Here is a 21,591-nt window from a genome sequence, read left to right on the forward strand (position 1 = left end):
CCCTCCTCTCTGTCCCCTTGGTACTCTTTTAAAAATACTTGTCACATATTTTATTTGCAGCACAAAGTCATCTTTTGTCTATAAGTTCAGGTGTATAAGAAATACAACTTTCTGTTCTGTGACAAACTAATTTTTATTTTATGTCCCTATTCTGAGTCCTTGTCATTTGTGTATCTTCAGTATCCAAGAGTGCCTGGCATATGAAAGATGCTCAGTTACTGTTGGTTAAATGAGTGAAAGCATGTTGACTTTGGTATTGAAATTGGGTTTGTACATAAATACATTAAATCATAAGTATTTTTTTAATCTGATTTTGTGGGAGGTTCTTGAGATAGAAGGCTAAATGCTAAGATTTGTAGTTAAAAGAGAAGCTAAAATAACTAGATCTGTTATTTCATTAGGTAAATCAAAAGAGTAGTATATCCTTGCTAGAAGCTGCTTTTTAAATTTTAAATTTCCTACAGTTATCTTTCAGTATCATCACTTAGTTTTTTTTCTGCTCTATCCTGAAAACCACTTTAAAATAAAACCTTATTATGGAAAATTTAAACATATACACAAGAACACTCCAATGAACCCATCACCCACTTCAACAACTATGAACACATTGTCAATCTTGTTTCTTATATACCCTCCTGTTTCTACTTCCTCCTTCACCCCACAAAGGATTATTTTGAAGTAAGTCCCAGACAGTTTATCTTTTCATCTGTAAATTTTTCAGTAATAGCTCCAAAACCTAACCAGAATACTATATCACACCTAAAAAGCTAACAATTTCTTGCCATCAAATATCCAGTTCAAATTTCCCCAACTATCTCATAGTTGTTTTTTTTTAAACAATTTGTTTAAATCCAAATCCAGATAAAGTAAACTTGAATAGCAACAGTTTGGGAAACACAACCCAGGATCTAGGTTTCTGAAATTCCTACTTAGCAGGAACTATATCTGATTACATTTGTGAACTCATATATATGAAGTACTTGCCCAATAAATACTGTAGAGTGACTTCTGCCAAGATCTTTCACAGTAAACGTCAGCATTATCACAGTAAATACCATTGCTGTCTCATCATGTATTAACAACCGTGTACGTAGCCTCAGAAGCCACATCTGAATGTCAGCAGTTTGAAAGTGACACAAATATAAAGTAACTATACTGGTACTAGGTAAAATAAAAAATACTAATGAATTTTCCAGTTAAACCAGGACAGATTGACCAGATTCTCTCTCCTTTACAAAATCTCACTAAAACAGCAGTCAGTAAAGACTAAAGATACTGTCCCATGAGACCTAGAAGAATGGGAGAAGACAATGGTTAGGAAATTTCAGGAAGTTCTGAATGATGGAAAAGAGATGGAGTATCTGTACTGATTTAGGCAAGCATAAGACTTTCTATCCTTGGAGAGGAAAAGGGGAAGTATTTGTTTAAAAAAAAAAAAAAATCTCCATCCTTGGCTCCTGCAGAGGGACAATTTCTTCAGGAAGGGAACCAATCTGCCTCTCCGGACCCTGGAAGGCTTAGATTTTAGAAGCTCAAGGTGCCTCTAAAATAGAATGCTGAAACACCCAGGGAAGTGAATCTCCCTGGCAACGTGGAATATGACTCCCAGGGAGGAATGTAGACCTGGCACCGTGGGACGGAGAACATCTTCTTGACCAAAAGGGGGATGTGAAAGGAAATGAAATAAGCTTCAGTGGCAGAGAGATTCCAAAAGGAGCCGAGAGGTCACTCTGGTGGGCACTCTTATGCACACTTTAGACAACCCTTTTTAGGTTCTAAAGAATTGGGGTAGCTGGTGGTGGATACCTGAAACTATCAAACTACAACCCAGAACCCATGAATCTCGAAGACAGTTGTATAAAAATGTAGCTTATGAGGGGTGACAATGGGATTGGGAAAGCCATAAGGACCAAACACCACTTTGTCTAGTTTATGGATGGATGTGTAGAAAAGTAGGGGAAGGAAACAAACAGACAAAGGTACCCAGTGTTCTTTTTTACTTCAATTGCTCTTTTTCACTCTAATTATTATTCTTGTTATTTTTGTGTGTGTGCTAATGAAGGTGTCAGGGATTGATTTAGGTGATGAATGTACAACTATGTAATGGTACTGTAAACAATCGAAAGTACAATTTGTTTTGTATGGCTGCGTGGTATGTGAATATATCTCAATAAAATGATGATAAAAAAAAAAAAAAAAAAAAAAAAAAAAAAAAAAAATAGAATGCTGAAAACCGTTGAATTCCCAATGGTTAGATCCCCAGGTCTCCTCCTTGACCCTGTGCACCAGGCAGACACCCCGCACCCTCTCTCATCGCACCTCAACCCTAGGAGTTAGGGGATGCATTTTCCTAACTCCTGGGGTTAGATAGTGGTTTGCAAACATTAGCAACATCAGAATCACCAGAGGGCTTGTTAAAACACAAATTCCTGGGCCCTACCCCCAGAGTGTCTGAGAACTGGAATTTCCAACTAGTTTCCAGGTGGGGCTGCTGCTGCTGGTCTGGGGACCACACATTGAGAATCACTGCTTTAGAGAAATTGAACCCAAGAGGGTATGAACTAAGGTGAGATGTAGGTCTGAAAACGGGCATCAGGTGAGAGTTTGCCCACTGAAGAGTAGAGTTTGGTCTCCTCCCATCTTGCTTCCAGGCAGGCTTCTGCACCCTTGCCTCACCCTAACCTCACCCCATTTCCAAGAAAAAACAGATTATGATTTGAATGCTTTACAGTGCAGTCTATTAATATTCTCCACTTGGCACATGAAGCTTCCAGTATGCAAGCTTTTTAGGGCTTGATTGAATAGGGATAGCCAAGGATTATGAGAAATTTGAGACAAACCTTTAACGTGAAAGAGAAAACCAAAACGAGGGAAAAAACAAAAGGAATCCAGAGGAAACATATTACACAAGGAGCAGCAGAAGACTGTTCTTAATGCTGTAATTAATATCTTCATAGAGATAAATAATATATTCATGAAGCAGACACTATGCTGTAAAAAAAATAATATCCAGATAAAGAGAAATAGCTACCAGCAAGTAAAAAACATGACAAAAGAAACTAAAAAAAAAAAAAAAAAAAAAAAAAAAAATCAATAGATTGTAAAGCAAAATTGAGTACATTTTCCGTAAAGTTAAAAAGATAAAGAACCTGAAAATAGGGAAGAAAAGAGAAGAAAATTAGAGAATCAGTCCAGGAGGTCAAACATCTGTAGTAAAGTTCCAGAGGGAGAGAACAGATAATGGAAAGAAGTTGAACATCAAAGAAATAATAATAGAAAATTTCCCAGAACTGAAGGCCAGGAATCTCCAGGTAGAAGGGGCCCACCCACCACATACCCAGTACAATGAATTAAAAACAGAAAAAAGACCTACACCTTTGAGATTACGTCTTTGAGAAGTAATCAGAGCAGTAAGGACAAGATAAAGTTCACATGTTTTTTTCCAGACAGAAAAAAAATGAGTAACCTCAGAAGATAAAAAAACCAGGATATCACTGGGATACTCAACTCCAAAACTGGGGATTAGAAGACATGGAACAATGCCTTCAGAATTCTAAGGGAAAATAAATTTCAGCTAGAATTCCGTGCAGAACCAAACCATGAATCAAGTGTGAAGATATATATTGTTCCAGTCTGCTAATGCTGTCAGAATGCGAAACACCAGAGATGGATTGGCTTTTATAAAAGGGGGTTTATTTGGTTACACAGTTACAGTTTGCCGGCCATAAAGTGTCCAAGGTAACACATCAGCAATCAGGTACCTTCACTGGAGGATGGCCAATGGTGTCTGGAAAACCCGTTAGCTGGGAAGGCACGTGGCTGGCATCTGCTCCAAAGTTCTGGTTTCAAAATGGCTTTCTCCCAGGGTGTTCCTCTCCAGGCTGCAGTTCCTCAAAAATGTCACTCTTAGTTGCACTTGGGGTATTTGTCCTCTCTTAGCTTCTCCGGAGCAAGAGTCTGCTTTCAACGGCCATCTTCAAAATGTCTCTCATCTGCAGCTCCTGTGCTTTCTTCAAAGTGTCCCTCTTGGCTGTAGCAAGCTTGTTCCTTCTATCTGATCTTATATAGTGCACCAGGAATTTAATTCAGACCCACCCAATGGACGGGCCAACACCTCCATGGAAATTATCCAATCAGAGTCATCACCCACAGTTGGGTGGGGCACATCTCCATGGAAACACTCGAATTACAATCTAATTAACACTGATAGGTCTGCCCACACAAGATTATGTCAAAGATAATGGCGTTTGGGGGGGACATAATACATTCAAACTGGCACATATATTAAGGATAGTAAGAGATCTCAGACTTGTGAAGTCTCAAACATCTTACTTATATACCTTTCCTTAGGTACTTGTTGGCGAATATGCTATAGAAGTATGAGGGAGTAAACCATGAAAGAGAAAAACTGGGATTCAGGAAATAGGGAATCCCAAACACACAGGAGCAAAAATCATAAGTCCAGGGTGCAGCAGCTGAGGGAACACCCACTCTAAATAAGAACAGATCGGGAGAGAGACCACAGGGAAGAAACTGGAATGGATATTTATATACATATTTTTTTTTCGGTTTCAAATACTGCTTTGTATTTTCAAAGTAATGAAAAGCCTATTTTATATAATATAGAACTAGTTCAAAAGCAATAGAGATGAATCAAATGATTTTCAGATTTCCGTCATCTGGTGTTTCATTTTATTTAATTTTTTTAAACTTAGATTTAAAATAATACTACAAGAATCTTAAACATTTTTTAAAAAAAACCTCACCACCAAAACATAATGCAGTGCAAATTACAGATCAAAATTCCAACATGAAACAAGTTTTAGAAATAATTTCTAAAGAACATTAAAATTACAGCAAGACTTTGTATGCTGAAAAGATTTAAAACTCAAAAGTGAGCAAGTCTCAGATGTGGCCCTTCCTCTCTAGCTAAGTCAACTTGGCAGATGAAATCACTGCTCTCTCCCCTACGTGGGATCTGATACCCAAGGGTGTAAATCCCTTTGGCAACGTGGAATATGACTCCCGGGGAGCAATCTGGACCCAGCATCATGGGATGGGAACATCTGCTTGACCAAAAGGGGGATGTGAAAGGAATGAAATTAAGTTTCAGTGGCTGAGAGATTCCAAAAGTTGCTGAGAGGTCACTCTGGTGGGCACTCTTACTCACAATATAGATAACCCTTTTTAGGTTGTAATGAATTGGGGTAGCTGGTGGTAGATACCTGAAACTATCAAACTACAGCCCAGAAACCTTGCATTTTGAAGATGATTGTATAAAAATGTAGCTTATGAGGGGTGCAATGTGATTGGGAAAGCCATGTGGATCACACTCCCCTTTGTCCAGGGTTTGGATGGATGAGTAGCAAAACGGGCAAAAAAAAAGCACCACTTTAATTTTTATTCTTACTACTTTTGTGTGTGTGGTAATGAAAATGTTCAAAAATTAATTTTGGTGATGGATGCACAACTATATGGTGGTACTGTGAACAATTGATTGTACACTTTGTGTGACTGCATGGTATGTGAATATATCTCAATAAAATTGAATTATTAAAAAAAAAAAAGTGAGCAAGTCTGCTGAGATCAACAAGGGACAGAAGTCCAGAGGCAAAGGGCCCAACAAAGAAGTAGGAACAAAGACTTTATAGCTGACCTATCTTTCAGAAGTCAAAACACCTCAAAGACAACCAGCAAAGAACACTTTTCATAAAAAAGACAGCAGTGCTCAGTAGTTTTAAAAGATGACTATGTTTATATGTTAAAATGCCAGAAAGAACATTAATCTCCTTGGCAGCATCAGAATAATACTCAGATGTCACTGCCAGAAAAAAATAAGTAATTTATCTTAAATAAATCAGATGAAACATTAAGAACATCACAATTCTAAGATTAATTAGTTACTAGAATTGTTTGTCAAGGAAGGTTGAGAAAATGTGTACTGTTCACCAAAGATCTTTAACAGAAAAGAGAGTCCTCTGAATGAGATGGTTTTAGTTGTACAGTAAGGAAAATGGTATAGGGTCACTTTCTCACTGACTCCCTGGAGATCCCTCTTCTAGAAACTTCTCCACACAATACCCAAAAATGGGAAGCAGATCCTATAGAAAAGAACTGGATTCACTACATGTGGGACAAGGCAGTCACATGAGAGGGACCCCAATGGCCATGGGCCCTACAAGTGCTTTGCTCAATAAATATCTCACCCTCTTTCCTAGTACTTGTAGGTGAGCCGACAACATAATAAAAATGCACATAATCCACCCAAATCCTATCACTTCTCACCATCTCCACTGCTATCTCCTAGATCAAGCCCACATTCTCTCACTTGCCAGATCTCACTGCTTCTGCTGTTGTCCTTTGCATTAGTCGGTGTTCTCCAGGGAACCAGAACCAACAGGAGACATATATATATATATATATAGATTTATTATAAGGAATTGTCTTGCAACCATGGAGGCTGGCAAATCCAAGCTCCATAGGGCAGGCTGCAAGCTGGAAACTTGGATAAAGGTGATGCCAAAGTCCTTAGTCCAAATTCCCCTGGGGAAGTTGGCTGGCTGGAAATTCTGGCAAGAGCCCATGGTGAAATTGAGTCCAAATTCCTCTTCCTTCCATATGAAATCCTTGAGAAGAACCCCATTGCCCAGGACAATCTTCTTTGTTAATGATAGATCCACTCAACTAATTATAGATGCAAATCCCATCTTCAGTATACCCTCACAATAACAAGAAGGCCCTTGCTTGATCAAACAACCAGATACCATAACCTAGTCAAGCTGACACATGAAATTAACCATCTCACCCCCTCAGTCCATTCTCTCTACCCAGTGGGTAATGATGTTTTCAAAACAAATCAGATTATATCTTTCCTTTGCTAAAATCTTCCAAGAGCTTTGCGTCACATTTGGAATAAAACCCAAATCCTGGAATGGGTATGGTTTAACATGTAAAAATACTGTCGATAGACAAAGATGTTGGACATTTGGAAAAAAATAATGACGGATTGATGGGAAACTAGGATAATGAAAAAAAGACAATTTTTAACTCCAAGAGAAATGAAAGAATTGTACAAGAAAGGAAGTGTGGTTTTAGCGGTCTTCTTAGTTCAGCAGTGAGCCATATTTGCCTAGTTCTAGTAATTTAAACGTTGATTGTGGATTTAATCAAGACTTGTGACATAATTTTGTTGGATGAATGAGAAATGAGGGGGAAGCTATAGGAGAGCTAAGTCCTTACCTACCTGGGCAGAAAACCAGAATATAATGTATGATATTAATAAATAAGAAAGAGCAATAGCTTATCATTTGGGAATATGGAAATAAATAATAGGAGAAACAGATAGAAGGGGTGAGAGTTTTACTTCCCAGAGTGGGCCTGGGGTTGGGGAGGAGTAAGGCAAGGGGCTGTTGTTTTTCCTTTTATGACTTTTCAAATTGTGCATTTCCACAAAAATAAACACTAATTGAAAGATAGAATGAAACTCAACTTGGGCCTCTTAGGAGGTATCAGGCTTTCTAAGTGGGGCTCTCCGAATTTTATTCCAAGCCCAAAATTAGATCATCCACAACTTCCAAGAAACCCAGTTTGGCGTTCTTTCCCCTTGCTAAGTATGACTTGTCTCATCTTCATTGAAGTGTTTGCCCTCTTCAGTAACTGGTTCCTACATTTAAAAAAAAAAAAAAAAAAATCTGCTGTGTGCACAGTAGCTTAAGACTTCATTTAGTAATATTACATAAAACACATAAAATGTATCCATTCTAACTATACAGTTCAATGAATTTTGATAAATGGAGCACCTACCACAAGCAAGATATAGAACATTTCCATTGCCTCAAAAGGTTCCTTTGGACCCCTTCCCAGTCAATTCCCATTCCCAACCCCTGGCCTCAGGCCACCATTGTCCTGTTTCTATCACTATAAATTAGAATTGTCTTCTCTTTCTCAGCATGATGTTTTTGAGATTCTAATGTTTTATGTAAGTAGATATACACAACATTTTACATTCCCACCAGCAACGTCTGATAGTTCCATTTGCTACACACCTGTTAAAATAGGTAAAATTAGAAAGACTGACCATTCTGATCATTAACAAGAATATGCAAGCAACTGGTCATGTTGACTTTTAGGTGAATGGGATGTCCTTAAAAGAGTTAACAACCACTCTGGAACAATAGAAATTGGTGCATGTTTTGATCATAACCATTTAAAGTTCGTCACTTTCCAAAGGTCGGGTGAGTTGTATGGGATTTATGGCAATCTGTATTAGGATTAAATTCCACCAAGTAGAAATGATTTGTCCTAACCTAGCTATTTTTCACATTGTTCATTTTGGCCAAACAGCAAACAAAGAAGACAATATATTTAAGTGGAAAGATGTAGATATCCTGGAATACAAAATTCATCTGGCAATGACCACAAGATATTAGCTTTCTTATTAAAAGTTTATTTGAAGAAAACTTTAATCTTCTAGTACAAAATAAAAAATTGAAAGCTTACGTCAGCAAGTTCTCCAGTTCACTGGGGAACTAGAAGTGGCTAGACTGAGATATAAGGAAGGGGAATAAAAAAAACTACAAATAGGAAGGAAATATTCTCAACTGGGAGCAAAGAATATTAACTGGAGCATTAACTGGGTCTATTTGGAAATTTTTAATTTTTTAAAAAAGTGGAAAATTTTATAAGAATTCTACAAATGTAAGATTATTTTACTACATGGAACTCTTTGTGCTACAACTAGCCTGAAGACAACATCGAACAAATACAAATTAATGACATCGACATTAATAAAATACCAAATGCTGATCCAACACCCAAAAGTAATGGAGAAGCCCTAAATCTTAGGGCAGTCTTCTGAGCTCCATGAATGGCCACCAACCAGGTAATAGTTGGACAGGTGGGTGAAAGGAAAGGAAGGAAGATAAGGGACAGAAAAATTATATTGTATTTCTTAAAAACAACAACAAAAACCTCATTGTTTTTAAAAATGATGCAAACACTATCTACTCATTATAAAAACAACAAAAACAAAAATCAGAAAATACAAATAGGCCAAAAGAAAAGATTTTTTTAAAAATCACCTTTAATTCCACCCAGAGGCAAATACAGATGACACTTTGTATGTATACTTTTATAGGTTTTTCTATATGTATGTGTTTACAAAAATGCTGATTACACTATACATGCTGTTTTGTAAACTTTATAGCTTGCCTTTTTACTCCACAGTAACTAGTGAGCATCCTTCCCTATGAATAAAATAAAAAAGTTAAAAATTTGACTCATTATGTACATACAGTGAGTATGTGTCAAATATTTATCTAACTCCTTAATGAAAGAACCAGGAAGATGGTAAAGCTGCTTCAAAGGAGGAATAAAAATTTATGTAGTCACCAAGGAAAGATTTACATAAATAAGATCGCTAGGTTAGATAAGAAACTGTCAATATTCTTCAAGGCCATGCAATTGTACCCTTTGGGGTTATCTTTTCTACAGGGCAGAAATAATTTGCATTTCTATTGGGCAAAATCATTTACAATTTATTAATCTATAAATTAACTAATTTTATAGAGTCTGAGCCATTAAGTGAATAGTCAAAACAAAAGTACATTCCTCTAGAGCAGCAATTCTCAATCAAGGGTGATTTTGCACCCCCAGGGGAAATGTGGCAATAGCTGAAGACACTCTGAGTTGTGACAACTGGGGGTGTGCTCCTGGCATCTGGTGGGTAGAGGTCAGGGGTGCTGCTAAACATCCTAAAATGTATAGGATAGTCCCTCTCCCTCCCCATAATTATCTAACCCAAAATAGCAATAGTGCCTGCCGCTACCCATTAGATGCCAGTAGCACCCCAACAGTTGTGGCAACCAAAAATGTCTCCAGGTATTGCCAGTGTCCCTGGGGGTGGGGTGGGAGTGGGGGCAGCAAAATCACCCTTGACTCGTTGCCCTGGTTGTAGGCTTGTGCTGTGCAAAATGGTAGCCACTAGCCATACGTAGCTATTTAAATTTGAATAGCTCAGTTGAATTAGCCACAATTCAAATGCTCAATAGCCATGAGTCTACCATTCCAACGAGGAAAGCAGAGAACATTTTCATCATTGTGGAAAGTTTGCTGGACAGCACTGCCCTAGAGAAATAATCCTGGGGTGGCCTGGTAGACATTGGATAGGTGGACCTGGTATGACAGTGAGAAACATTCAATCATCCGTTTGCCTTATTGCCAAGTTTTAGATAATGTTTCTTAACAATACACTTCTACAATAACATTGTTAAAGATAGGATAGAGCTCCAGTGCTAGATAGACTGTATATTCCCATGAGATCAGGGACTATGCCTGTCTTAGTTATTGCATTATTCTTAGCATCTACTGCAGTGCTTGGCATAGTAAGCACTCAATAAATATTTGTAGAATGAATGAATGAATGAAAATGAATTATGTGGAACTTTTAATGGGCAGCAGATCCCTTTGCAGTGACTTTCTCTGGTTGGCTGTTGCAATTATACCATGCTATGCTATGCTATGCTATGCTATGCTCTACTATATACTACTATAAGACCTATCTCAGGCAGTTCTGAGGTAAGAGTGCCTATCCTAGGCTCTGACACCTGCTCAGGAAGCACCCAACAATTAACTTTCCTTGCAGAAGGCCTTTCTTGAAATAATCAAAATGGTTCACAACTCTCTGATATTTTAAAGACCCTTAAAGATTCTTTGTACGTGAAGAAACTGAGGTCTAGAAAAGGGACGCCACCTTTCCTTGATCACATGGGCAAAGCTGGAACTAGAGGTGTGGCTCCTGATTACCTGCAAATGACATAACCAGCATGGCATTCCTGGTGGATGACTACCGAGTCACTTTTCATAGGGCCACTTAAGGCAGAGTACAGTGTCACGTAGAATTTAAACCCCAAGGACTTAAATCCAGCTAAGTGCCAGGCACTATTAATACAGAGACTGGCAATAGTCCCTGTCCTCCAAGAGCTCACAGGCTAGTGGGGGCAGCAGACAATATACCTTTGGTAACAATTTACAGACAGCTCTAAGACAGAGGTACAGGATGTACAAAGTGCAACAGGCCCAAGGGTGGAGTGTCAGCTGGGGCAGGTGGAAGGGTTGAGGACAATAGGAAAGCCCCACAGGTTTGCCATCCTCTAGGTCTACATCTCCCACCCTTCCCACAATAAGTCCCCAAAACTCAGAGGAACTGTAAACATAAGACTGTGCACCAGGAAAATGTAAATGATTGCTGCCAGGGTGAGCTATGCAAGCTTGTGGGGCTCTACAGTTTCTCAGCCTAAGGAAAGGAGCTCCATGCGGTTTATAGGAAGACTGGGGAGGCATCCAGGGAGAGAGATGAGGTGCTGGAAGTGTGGGCAGGGTGCTGTGGCCATGTGTGTGTTTTGAAAGTCTGAACCCAATTCTATTAGGTACATGGGACTGTCAAAGGTTTTTCAGAAATATTGATCAGAGTGTGTTATAGGAAGATTATATTACAACATGAAGGGGAGAAACAGGAATCTGGGAAAGCAGCAAGTTCCTATTTTAAAAAAAAAGATCTATAATTGATTACAAGCATTTTAATTTCAAACTTGTTTCAAGGAAAGCGATCTACTTCAAAATTCCCCTCTTGACAAAAGATAATTTGGAGGGAAACAGGGTGATCAGATAATCATTGCTTGAGTCAAGTTTTTAAATGACTTGTTAAGGATTGTTAGACTGGTTAAAGGTCATTGGCTCCTAAGACTGACAATCAACAAGGGGTGGTTCCAGGAAGGGCTCTTAAGCTCATTAAAAGCTTATCATTCATAACTCTTTTTAGATTCTAATGAATTGGAATAGCTAGCAGTAAATACCTGAAGCTATCAAACTACAACCCAGAGCCCTTGAATCTTGAAGATGATTGTATAACAGTGTACCTTATGAGGGGTGACAATGTGACTGGGAAAGCAATGTGGATCACACTCCCCTTTGTCCGGTGTATGGATGGATGAGTAGATAAATGGGGGCAACAAAACAAAACAGAACTAAAGGAAGAATGGGGTGAGGGACAATTTGGGTGTTCTGTTTTTACTCTTGTTTTTTTTATTCTTGCTTTTACTTTTTCTGGTACAAGGAAAATGTTAAAAAAAATTGATCGGGGTGATGAATGAACAACTATATGATAGTAATGTGATCAATGGATTATATACTTTGGATGATTGTATGGTATGTGAATAAATCTTAATAATAAAAAAAAAAGCTTATCATCACTTTAGCAGAAATGCTAACTTCTCACCAGGATGAGTAACTAATGATAAACCACAAAGTTTTGGCTCTAGCTGAGATTTTGAACCATTTTTTCTTTCATCCCCATGGTGTTATATAAGAAAATGACAGAAACAGCAGGGATCTCTATTTTTATCTCATCCTAGTCCATCTAGATTGCAGTGCTTTACTGTCATGATTATGTGGTCTCCATTCATTCAAGAAATTGTGTGCCTATTATGTACCAGGCCCTGGGATACAGTGATACATGAAATAGGCATATTCTTGTCTTGGCTATAGTGTTTAGTTGAGGAGATAGGCTATTGTATAACCACAAAAATTTTAAATTATAACTGTAATTTGAGTTCTTTGAAGCAAAGTTACAAAGTATTCTGCTTTGCTAATGATGCCAGAATGCAAAATACCAGAAGTGGATTGGCTTTTATAAGGGGGTTTATTTGGTTATAAAGTTACAGTCTTAAGGCCATAAAGTGTCCAAGGTAAGGCATCAATAATAGGATACCCTCACTGAAGGATGGCCGATGGTGTCCGAAAACCTCTGTTAGCTGGGAAGGCACGTGGCTGGCATCTGCTTGCTCCCAAGTTGCATTTCGAAATGGTGTTCTCCAAAATGTCAGTGTCTGCTTCCAATGGCCATCTTCAAAATGTCTCTGTAAGTTGCAGCTCTGTTCTGACATCCTTCTGTCCATGAACACTTTTATAGGACTCCAGTGATTAAATCAAGACTCACCCTGAATGGGCGTGGTTCATATCCCCATGGAATTAACTTGATCAAACAGTTCCCCCACAGTTGATTGAGTCACATCTCCATGGAAACTATCAAAGAATTCCAACCTAATTAACACTAATACATCTGTATTCTAAGAGAAAGGGAAGCCATTGAAAGGTTTTAAGCAAGGAAGTGAATATAATGAGGAAGGCAGAGGGATACTCATTTTGAAAAGAGCACTCTGGCTATATATGGTTGGGAAAGGGGCGGGGTGGAAATGGAGAGGCCAGAAGGCCATGTGGTCAAGGTAAAAGAAGACAGTAGCTTGGACTAGGGAGGTGGCAGATCAGTGGCCAGATAAAAGAGATCTAGGAAGTAAAATCCACCAACATCTACCTAATATGTCACATCTTCTACCAAGGTTTCCTTGTACCTAAAGTTGCTCTTTCATCGATCTGAGTTTCTGAAGACCTTTGGGTATTTAAGAACTGTGATTATTTTCTAAAATGTTATAGTAACTGTTATTTTCCTTGCTGTCAATACCTTGAGGGCATGTGTGCCAGTTTGAATGTATTATGTCCCCCAAAACACCATTATCTTTGTTGTAATCTTGTGTGGGCAGATGTATCAGTGTTAATTAGATTGTAATTTTTTGAGTGTTTCCATGGAGATGTGACCCACCCAACTGTGGGTGATGACTCTGATTGGATAGTTTCCATGGAGGTGTGGCCCCACCCATTCAGCATAGGCCTTTATTAGTTTACTGGACACTATATAAGCTCAGACAGAAGGAGCAAGCTTGCTACAGCCAAGAGGGACACTTTGAAGAATGCACAGCTGAGAGAGTAGCTGCAGATGAGAGACAATTTGATGACGGCTGTTGAAAGCAGACTTTTGCTCTGGAGAAGCTAAGAGAGGACAAACGCCCCAGGAGCAACTGAGAGTGACATTTTTGAGGAACTGCAGCCTAGAGAGGAAAGTCCCAGAGAAAGCTATTTGGAACCCAGAACTTTGGAGCAGAAGCCAACCATGTGCCTTCCCAGCTAACAGAGGTTTTCTAGACACCATTGGCCATCCTCCAGTGAAGCATTAGCAAACTAGAACAGCATGGTTGCCTTGGGGTGGAACTTTTCCTCCATATAATGTTGATCTGAAAGCTTTGCATTTATTGGGTGTTCAAGACATGTTTAATTATAAAGACTAGCTAAAATCCTCCTGTACTTTTCCTTCCTTCTTAGTGCTTACCACAACTGTAATTAAATAGTTATTCACATAATTATATATTTAACTCCTCTCTCACTGGACTGTACATTCCATAAGGACAAGGGGGCAAATTTGTCTTAGACATTGTTTTATTCCAATGCTCAGAACTGCACCTGGTGCTCAATAAATATTTATGAAAGAATCCGTTTACCAATTGTTAAATGAAAGTTTCAGCCAAACACTCCTAGAGTGCCTACTGTATACCGGGCTCTGTTCTTAGCACTTTAAAAATATTAACATATTTAATCCTCATAACAGTTCTCTGAGATATCTTCTATTTAATATCCCCATTTCACTGATGAAGAAACTGGGGCAGAGAGACTAAGTTACTTTTTAAGAGTCCTCTTATCAAATAGGGATGTGCATGCGTTCTGAAATATTAACTGGGCTCTACTATGACAGGAGCTATGCTGGGCACTGGAGACACAATAAAATCCTGGATTCTATTTCTCGAGCACCTGTTACATGTCAGCTTGGTGTTAGGTGCTTTACATAATTTCACATACATCTCAGAATAACCTTGCAAGTTAGGTATTATTACTCTCATTTTATTATTTATTAAGTAAAGTTTTGGTGAGGTTCAGTAACTTGAACATCACAGGACCGGTAGGAGGCGGGGACGGTATTACTACGTATCCAAGTCCAGCCTCCTCCGTCCTTAGGAAACCACGGGAAACCTCTCTGCCAGGCCTGACCCCGCCCATCTGCATTCTACGCATGCGCGCTCTCCGTGCCGGCCCCTCCTCGCCGCCGACGCAACGCGCGCCTGCGCGCAGTTTACCCCGGTGTGTTCGGGCCGTCAGCCGGCCCAGCTGAGCAGAGCGGGAAGCTCCCACTGTGGGACAGGCCTTGTCACTGGCTCGACAGCTTCCACCGTCTGCTGTCGCCATCCTCTCTCGGTTTGTTCCCGCAGCACGCATCACCATGGGCAAGAGCCGGACGAAGCGCTTCAAGCGACCTCAGTTCTCCCCTACCGGCGACTGTCAAACTGAGGAAGCAGCGGCGAACGGGACTGAGGGAGAGGAGGACGATGGTCCCGCAGCGGAGCTGCTGGAAAAGGTTAGGCGAGGGCGTGTGATCAGTGTCCGAGGCGCGGGGGAGGGGCGGCCGGCGGCGCACGGCGGCCGCTTCTCCCGGTTCGCGCAGCGTCCCCGCTGGCCGGACCCTCCTGCGCGTGCGCGTTTCCCTTCATGCGCGTGCGCAGTTTGCTTCCCTGACTTTTTTCGTCTCTGACTTTTTTCGTTCTTGTCTGCAGCTGCAGCACCCGAGCGCCGAAGTCCGCGAGTGCGCCTGCGCGGGACTGGCCCGGTTGGTGCAGCAGCTGCCGGTGCTCCCCGGGCTGGCGCGGCGGGACGCCGTGCGCCAGCTCGGGCCGCTGCTGCTCGACCCCAGCCTGGCGGTGAGAGAGACGGCGGCCGGCGCGCTCAGGTGAGTCCGGGAGCGGGTCCCAGGCATTGACTCTGCGTGGGGCCCCAAGCCTCCTCTGGCCTGAAATTCAAGGCCGGAACATCCTTCCTCAAGCGCTTTCTGCGTGTCGGGCTCTGTCGCGTTTTCTCACTCCGTCCTCGCTGCATTGGGAGGTAAGCCTCAAGGCTGAACTCAGGAGGGTGAATGACTTGCGGTGGGTGTCACATGTGCAGAGAGGGGATTGCGTCTCAGACAGCTGGAGTCCGGGGGACCCTGCCACCCTTGGACCACACGCATTCCTGTCCTCCTGGCTGCTTCACCTGCAGCGCCCCTTGCTGAGGCGTCCTCCCCTCGAGGCCTAACGTATCCTGCCCTCTCCACGAAGCCTCCGCAGGGTCCTTTTTCATTTACTTATTACTCCCCTGAAATACATAGACCTATACATGTGCCAGGAATTGTTAGAGCAGGCAGGACACTGAATAAGACAGCCAAGATGCCTGCCTTCATGGCACTTACGTTGATGAGGAGAAAGACAGAAAACTAGTGAACAGGTAAATGAGATGAAACTAGGTAGTGAGACGTGCTGTGGAGAAAGCAAGAGGATGATGAGTTGGGCTGGGTAAGTTACTTTAAATTGGGTTCTCTCTACATGAGATTTAAGCTGAGACCTGAAAGATGAGACAGCCAGGCCTGGAAAATTACGGGCAAGAGCATTCCTGACAGGGAACAGCAAGAGCAAAGAAATGAGATAGGAAAGGAATTGGCAGGGTCAGAGAACAGAAAGCTTAGTGTGGCTGAGTAGAGGGGGGACAGGGAATTATAGATGAGGCAGGAGAGGTGGGGTGGTCTCTCTCCAGAGTGGTGATGTAGGGCTGAAGGACTCAGTCTCAGCAGGGAAGTGACATGATCGGATGTACCTTTGGAAAAGGTCACTCTGGCGGCTGTCCAGATAATGGACCATAGAGGGGACAAAAGTAAAGTTAATATTTGCCCTTCCTATCATAGCTCTATTTATTTCATTCGTTGATTTAGGAAATATCCATTGAGTGCCTAGTGTGTGTCGGGCACTGTGGTAGGCTCTGGGATCATGGTAGTTAGCAAGACAGACATAGTCTTTCTTCATAGATCTTGCAGTTTAGTGCAGGAGACAGACAGACAACCAAATAATCAGATAAGTGTGTGATTATATCCAATGATAATTACAGAGGTATAACTCGAGTTTCAGGGAAGAAAACCCTGAGGAAGTGATGTTTGAGATGAGATCTGAGGAAGAGTTGGAAGTTAAACATTTGATGGAGGGGGTAAAAGTTCTACCCTGGGGAGGAAATGGCTTGTGAAAAAGCCCTCCCTTCCGCAAACATACACACATTGGGAGCTTCTGGAAGATTGGAGGGCATCTTCTGATTTATCTTTGTCTTCGGTGCCTAACACAGTGCTGTGCACTTAGAAGGCAGGTGATGTCTTTTCATTTAAAAATTAAATTTAGCCAGGGCTGCTTCAAGGGCTATCATTCTCAGTAGCCTCACCTTGCTGCCCTTGAAATCTTGGTTGCCAGAAAAGGTCCCTTCATATAAGATAAGGTGATGATTTAAATAAGAAATCATAACATTAAATAAGAAACATTAAATAAGAAAAGTCTTTTTCCCTCTCCTTTTCCTGTGGCTATCCACCTGTATACCACCTCAGGCCTTCTCTTCAGAACCATGTTGTTTTGTAACAGAGTTGTTTGTTTATACCTTTTAAAGCAAGGCTCAGAACAGGTGGATTGGTTCTGCAGCACCAAAGAAATAATAAGTGATTTTCTCCAGGAAACCTTAAGTACAATTAAAAATAGAGATAACATTTGAAAGTTTGATAAATTTGAGAGTTTGATAGTGTTTTGTGACACATGGTCTGAAAGTGAAACTTGTTTTAAACTTCTTGTATAGAAATCTCAGTGCTTGTGGAGGTTTTGAAGTTTGTGATGACATGGTGACTAAGGACGTCATGACTCCCCTGGTTGCCCTGCTAAAAGAGGTATGCAGTTTTAAAGTATTTTGATGGTAGTTTCTAAATGTAGTTTTTAGTCTACAAGCTTCGTGGTTTTTGTTGTTGCTGTTCTTGTTTTTTATTTGATGTTATTTACTTTGTATTCTTTCAAAACATCCTATGGGAATTTCTTTTCCGGGAAACTGTTCATCGTTGATGCCAGTCTCTATTATTTTGTTCCCACTATTTCTGTTTATATGGAAGTTGGAAAGGCCTTTCTAAAACTATACAGGCTGAACTGTTTAGACTTTAAACTTCTATTACAATAAAAATAATTAGTATGTATTGATTGCTTATTTATGTGTCAGGTCCTGTTTTGTGTATTTCATTTAATCCTCACAGCGATCCTATGAGGTAGGTGTTCTTATTCCCATTTTACAAATGAGGAAGCTAAGGCACAGATATTAGGAATGTGCCATGAAAATTTCATGAGTTCTCGTGTTTAACATCACGCCACTCTTACTATGTGATACTGTTCAGGGAGCTTTCACTCTGGCCCAGCCTTAATTTACACTTAAGGCTATACAAAGGATGCCCAGTTTTGATGAGAGACATCAGTCATTTTCCCTTTAGAGTGATTTTCTGGGAGCGATTTTGCCCCACAGGGGAGATTTGGCAGTGTCTGGAGACATTTTTGATTGTCACATTTGGTGGGGGGTGGGTTGCTACTAGCACCTAATGGGTAGAGGCCAAGGATGTAGCTAAACATCTTAAAATGCACAGGACAGCCCCCCACAACAGAGGTTTATCCCCTCCAAAATTTCAGTAGAAGCACTGAGATTGCAAAGTCCTGCTTGAGGATGCCAAGGAGTATATTAGGGAGGCAGTGCTGCAGAGAGGTTAAGAGCACCAACTTTGGAGTCGCGATCCCAGAGTATGAATCTCAGGTCATGATATACCAAGCTTTGTCTTCACAACCCCCTTGCACCTCAGTCTCCTATGTATAGTGGGAGATTCGTCTACCTCATAGGGTTGTTGTTAAGTATTAAAAGACTTAATTTATATAAAGTGCTTAGAATAATGCCTTGGCACATAGAAGTTCCTGTATAGATGATAGCTCTTATTATAGGTTAGCTTTTTTTGTCTGCTTTACTATCTTTTATCACATTAAATAAAATATTTTGTATTGATTTTGCATTTTCATGGAAAATGTGATGAAATACCTTTTATCCAGTTTGCATAATGACTTGGGAACCTTTCTTGTATGTATTTCTTGCCAAAAGGGAAGCAGGGTTGTAGCTGCTATACTGCTTATGAGAATTTGGCTTGTTAATCATTAAAATTTCTGATGTTTAGTTTTTTGTGATTCTTCACTGTCATTAGACTTTTTGTTTCATTATTCTTTTGAACCAGGATGCTAATCATGATATTTGGTTACAGTGTAGTGCTGGACTGGATTCAGATGAGCTGTCTCCACAGGAAAAAAAAGATCAGAACAGAAATTCTGTTGAGAGCATAGCTAATGAGGCTGTGAACCTGCTGTGGAATATATGGTAAGGTGGTTTGCAAACACAGCTTCCTGCTCCTGCTACTACACTGCTCAGGCTGCTGCTCCCTTCTGTTAAACTGCATAGGAATCTGTTCCCCTTGGTAGGCCTGAAAATTCATGATGTCATTACTTGGCAGGAGGTAGTAGCAGGTGACCCAAGGTCAACCCTCCTTCCAATGAGTCCTTTTCATTGTAGCATCACTTCATCTTTTTCTGTTTCACAACCCGTCTCTCCAGTTATTGCTGCTGATAAAAATAAGAGGAATCATGACTCTTAGCTTCTATTGCACCCACTTTCCCCCCTTCTCCTTCCCTACATATCTTAAGCAGCAACTGTATTAAGGCTGATCAGGCCCCGGTGCAGTAGTTGGTTTGGTCTGGCATCTCGAATGAGAGGGGATCTTCAAACCTTGGCTGGTGCTCTACTCCTCTACTCTGGCAGTTACCATTTGACAGCAAAGTAGATGCATAAGAAGAGCTACCGTGGCCCTAATAGGAAGCAGGGGGCATGCTCAGGACATTCTCCGTTCCATGATTGTACACATTTTTAGCAAGATTTTGTCATGTTCCTTATTTTCAGTGAGTAGCTATTAAAATCTCTGTCCTGAAAGCACAGGTACTTCTTAGAATACAGGATTAAGAGGATTTTGAAAAAGCTGCCCTATATAGCAGTCTGAACTTGCCTGTGAGCTCATTTTAAATTAGTGGAGTCATTCCATCACAAAAATTGGAGAGATCAGATTTGAGGAAATGGCATCCGAGCAAACTGGTAGGTTTGATTTTCTGCTGTACCAGATAACTTTAACTTTTAAAAATTGTTGAACTTGGAATTTTAAAAAATTTATTCATTTGAAAAGAACCCAAATATAGTCCTGAAGTGATTTCTCTTTCTTGAATGCCTATGAGCCCTACTTACACTTATTATAGCTCTTGACATTTTTGTTTTTTAGTTTCTATTTTAAATTATCTTTACATGTATATGCATTATCTTCCTGACTAAACTGTGGGCTTCTCGAGGTCAGGCTCATAACAGTGGCTTAGTAACTATATAAATAGAAAGACAAACCTTAGTTAGATAACAGGATTGAATTTCATAATTAGTCAGTTCTTAAGCTATTACATTCTACTGGTTTGTTGTGTGTGTATGTGGTATGTATGGAGGAATATCTGTCTTTGGAAATGTGGATAAAATTATATATAATTAGTTCTGTTTAGCCTGTATTTAGTGTGTATGCTTATTAATAACATTGTTAGCTTTCTCATTCTTTTATTAAAAGGTAGTGTAATTTTGCAGAATGTTTAGTGATTTCGCTGATTTAGATTGTAAGTTCTGCTTGATGAAATTATAACTGATCTATAAGGAATGAATAAAGTATAATTTTACTGTCTTTTAAATTTCTGCTCTTCATATGATGAGTGTAGAGGCTTTTTATCGTTACTTTAAGTTACTACTGTGGTGTAGTTGAAAGAACAGTAGGCTGGGCACAAGCAACCTAGGTACTGAGCATGGCTCTACCACTAACAAAATATGTGATCTGAAGACAGTTTGCTTCACCCATAAAATCGGGAGTTAAATTGAATGACTTCTTAAGATTCCTTCCAGCTCTAACCTTCTGTAAGGAAACTGGTACCATAAGGTAAAGAGATTGACACAAAAGTTCTACATGATAGAAATAAAATATAGAGAGCCAGTTTTTTTCATATTCAGTGACTATGAATGGACATTGGTTTCTTACTCTATAAAAGTGGTGGGTGTTGGATTCCAACTCTGCTTCTATAAAGCCTAATTTATCTTTTGGTGGATTTCTTTGGTTGATTTCTAAATGTTAAAATGTGAATAGTAAAACTTTTTTTTCCCCTTTAATTTAGTGAATGCAGTAGTAGAGCAGTATCTATATTCAACAAAGAAGGGTGTTTGGAGATTGTATTAAAGTATTTAAGTAGGTTTCCCACCAATGTTGACCTGGCTATTTCAGTAGGTAAGTGAAGAAAAGGTGATGATTTATTAAGTCTGTGTAGCCTTATTCAAAAATATATATTCAGACATAGCATGTTTATTCTACAGGAGTTTTGTTTTGTTTTGTTTTTTCTGAATCTTTTAAAATCTGTAATTCTTTTTTTTTTTTTTTTTTTTTTTTTTTTTTTTATAAATCATCATTTTATTGAGATATATTCACATACCACGCAGTCATACAAAACAAATTGTACTTTCGATTGTTTACAGTACCATTACATAGTTGTACATTCATCACCTAAATCAATCCCTGACACCTTCATTAGCACACACACAAAAATAACAAGAATAATAATTAGAGTGAAAAAGAGCAATTGAAGTAAAAAAGAACACTGGGTACCTTTGTCTGTCTGTTTCCCTCCCCTACTTTTCTACACATCCATCCATAAACTAGACAAAGTGGTGTTTGGTCCTTAT

The 21,591-nt window shown here is 39.9% G+C and overlaps 1 protein-coding gene across 1 annotated transcript in view; it reads left to right on the forward strand.

The window, feature by feature from the left end:
* The first annotated feature begins 14,977 nt into the window (after nucleotides 1-14,977).
* HEATR3 (HEAT repeat containing 3) overlaps nucleotides 14,978-21,591 on the forward strand; it is a 36,194-nt gene continuing 29,580 nt past the window's right edge. The window contains exons 1-5 of the mRNA XM_037816052.1: nucleotides 14,978-15,295; nucleotides 15,492-15,664; nucleotides 17,572-17,659; nucleotides 19,052-19,164; nucleotides 21,030-21,139. Coding sequence (XP_037671980.1) covers nucleotides 15,161-15,295; nucleotides 15,492-15,664; nucleotides 17,572-17,659; nucleotides 19,052-19,164; nucleotides 21,030-21,139 — 619 coding nt within the window. The 5' untranslated portion in view covers nucleotides 14,978-15,160. The remainder of the gene's footprint in view (nucleotides 15,296-15,491; nucleotides 15,665-17,571; nucleotides 17,660-19,051; nucleotides 19,165-21,029; nucleotides 21,140-21,591) is intronic.

The sequence above is a fragment of the Choloepus didactylus genome, chromosome 22 (assembly GCF_015220235.1).
Source record: "Choloepus didactylus isolate mChoDid1 chromosome 22, mChoDid1.pri, whole genome shotgun sequence".
Lineage (NCBI taxonomy): Eukaryota > Metazoa > Chordata > Mammalia > Pilosa > Megalonychidae > Choloepus > Choloepus didactylus.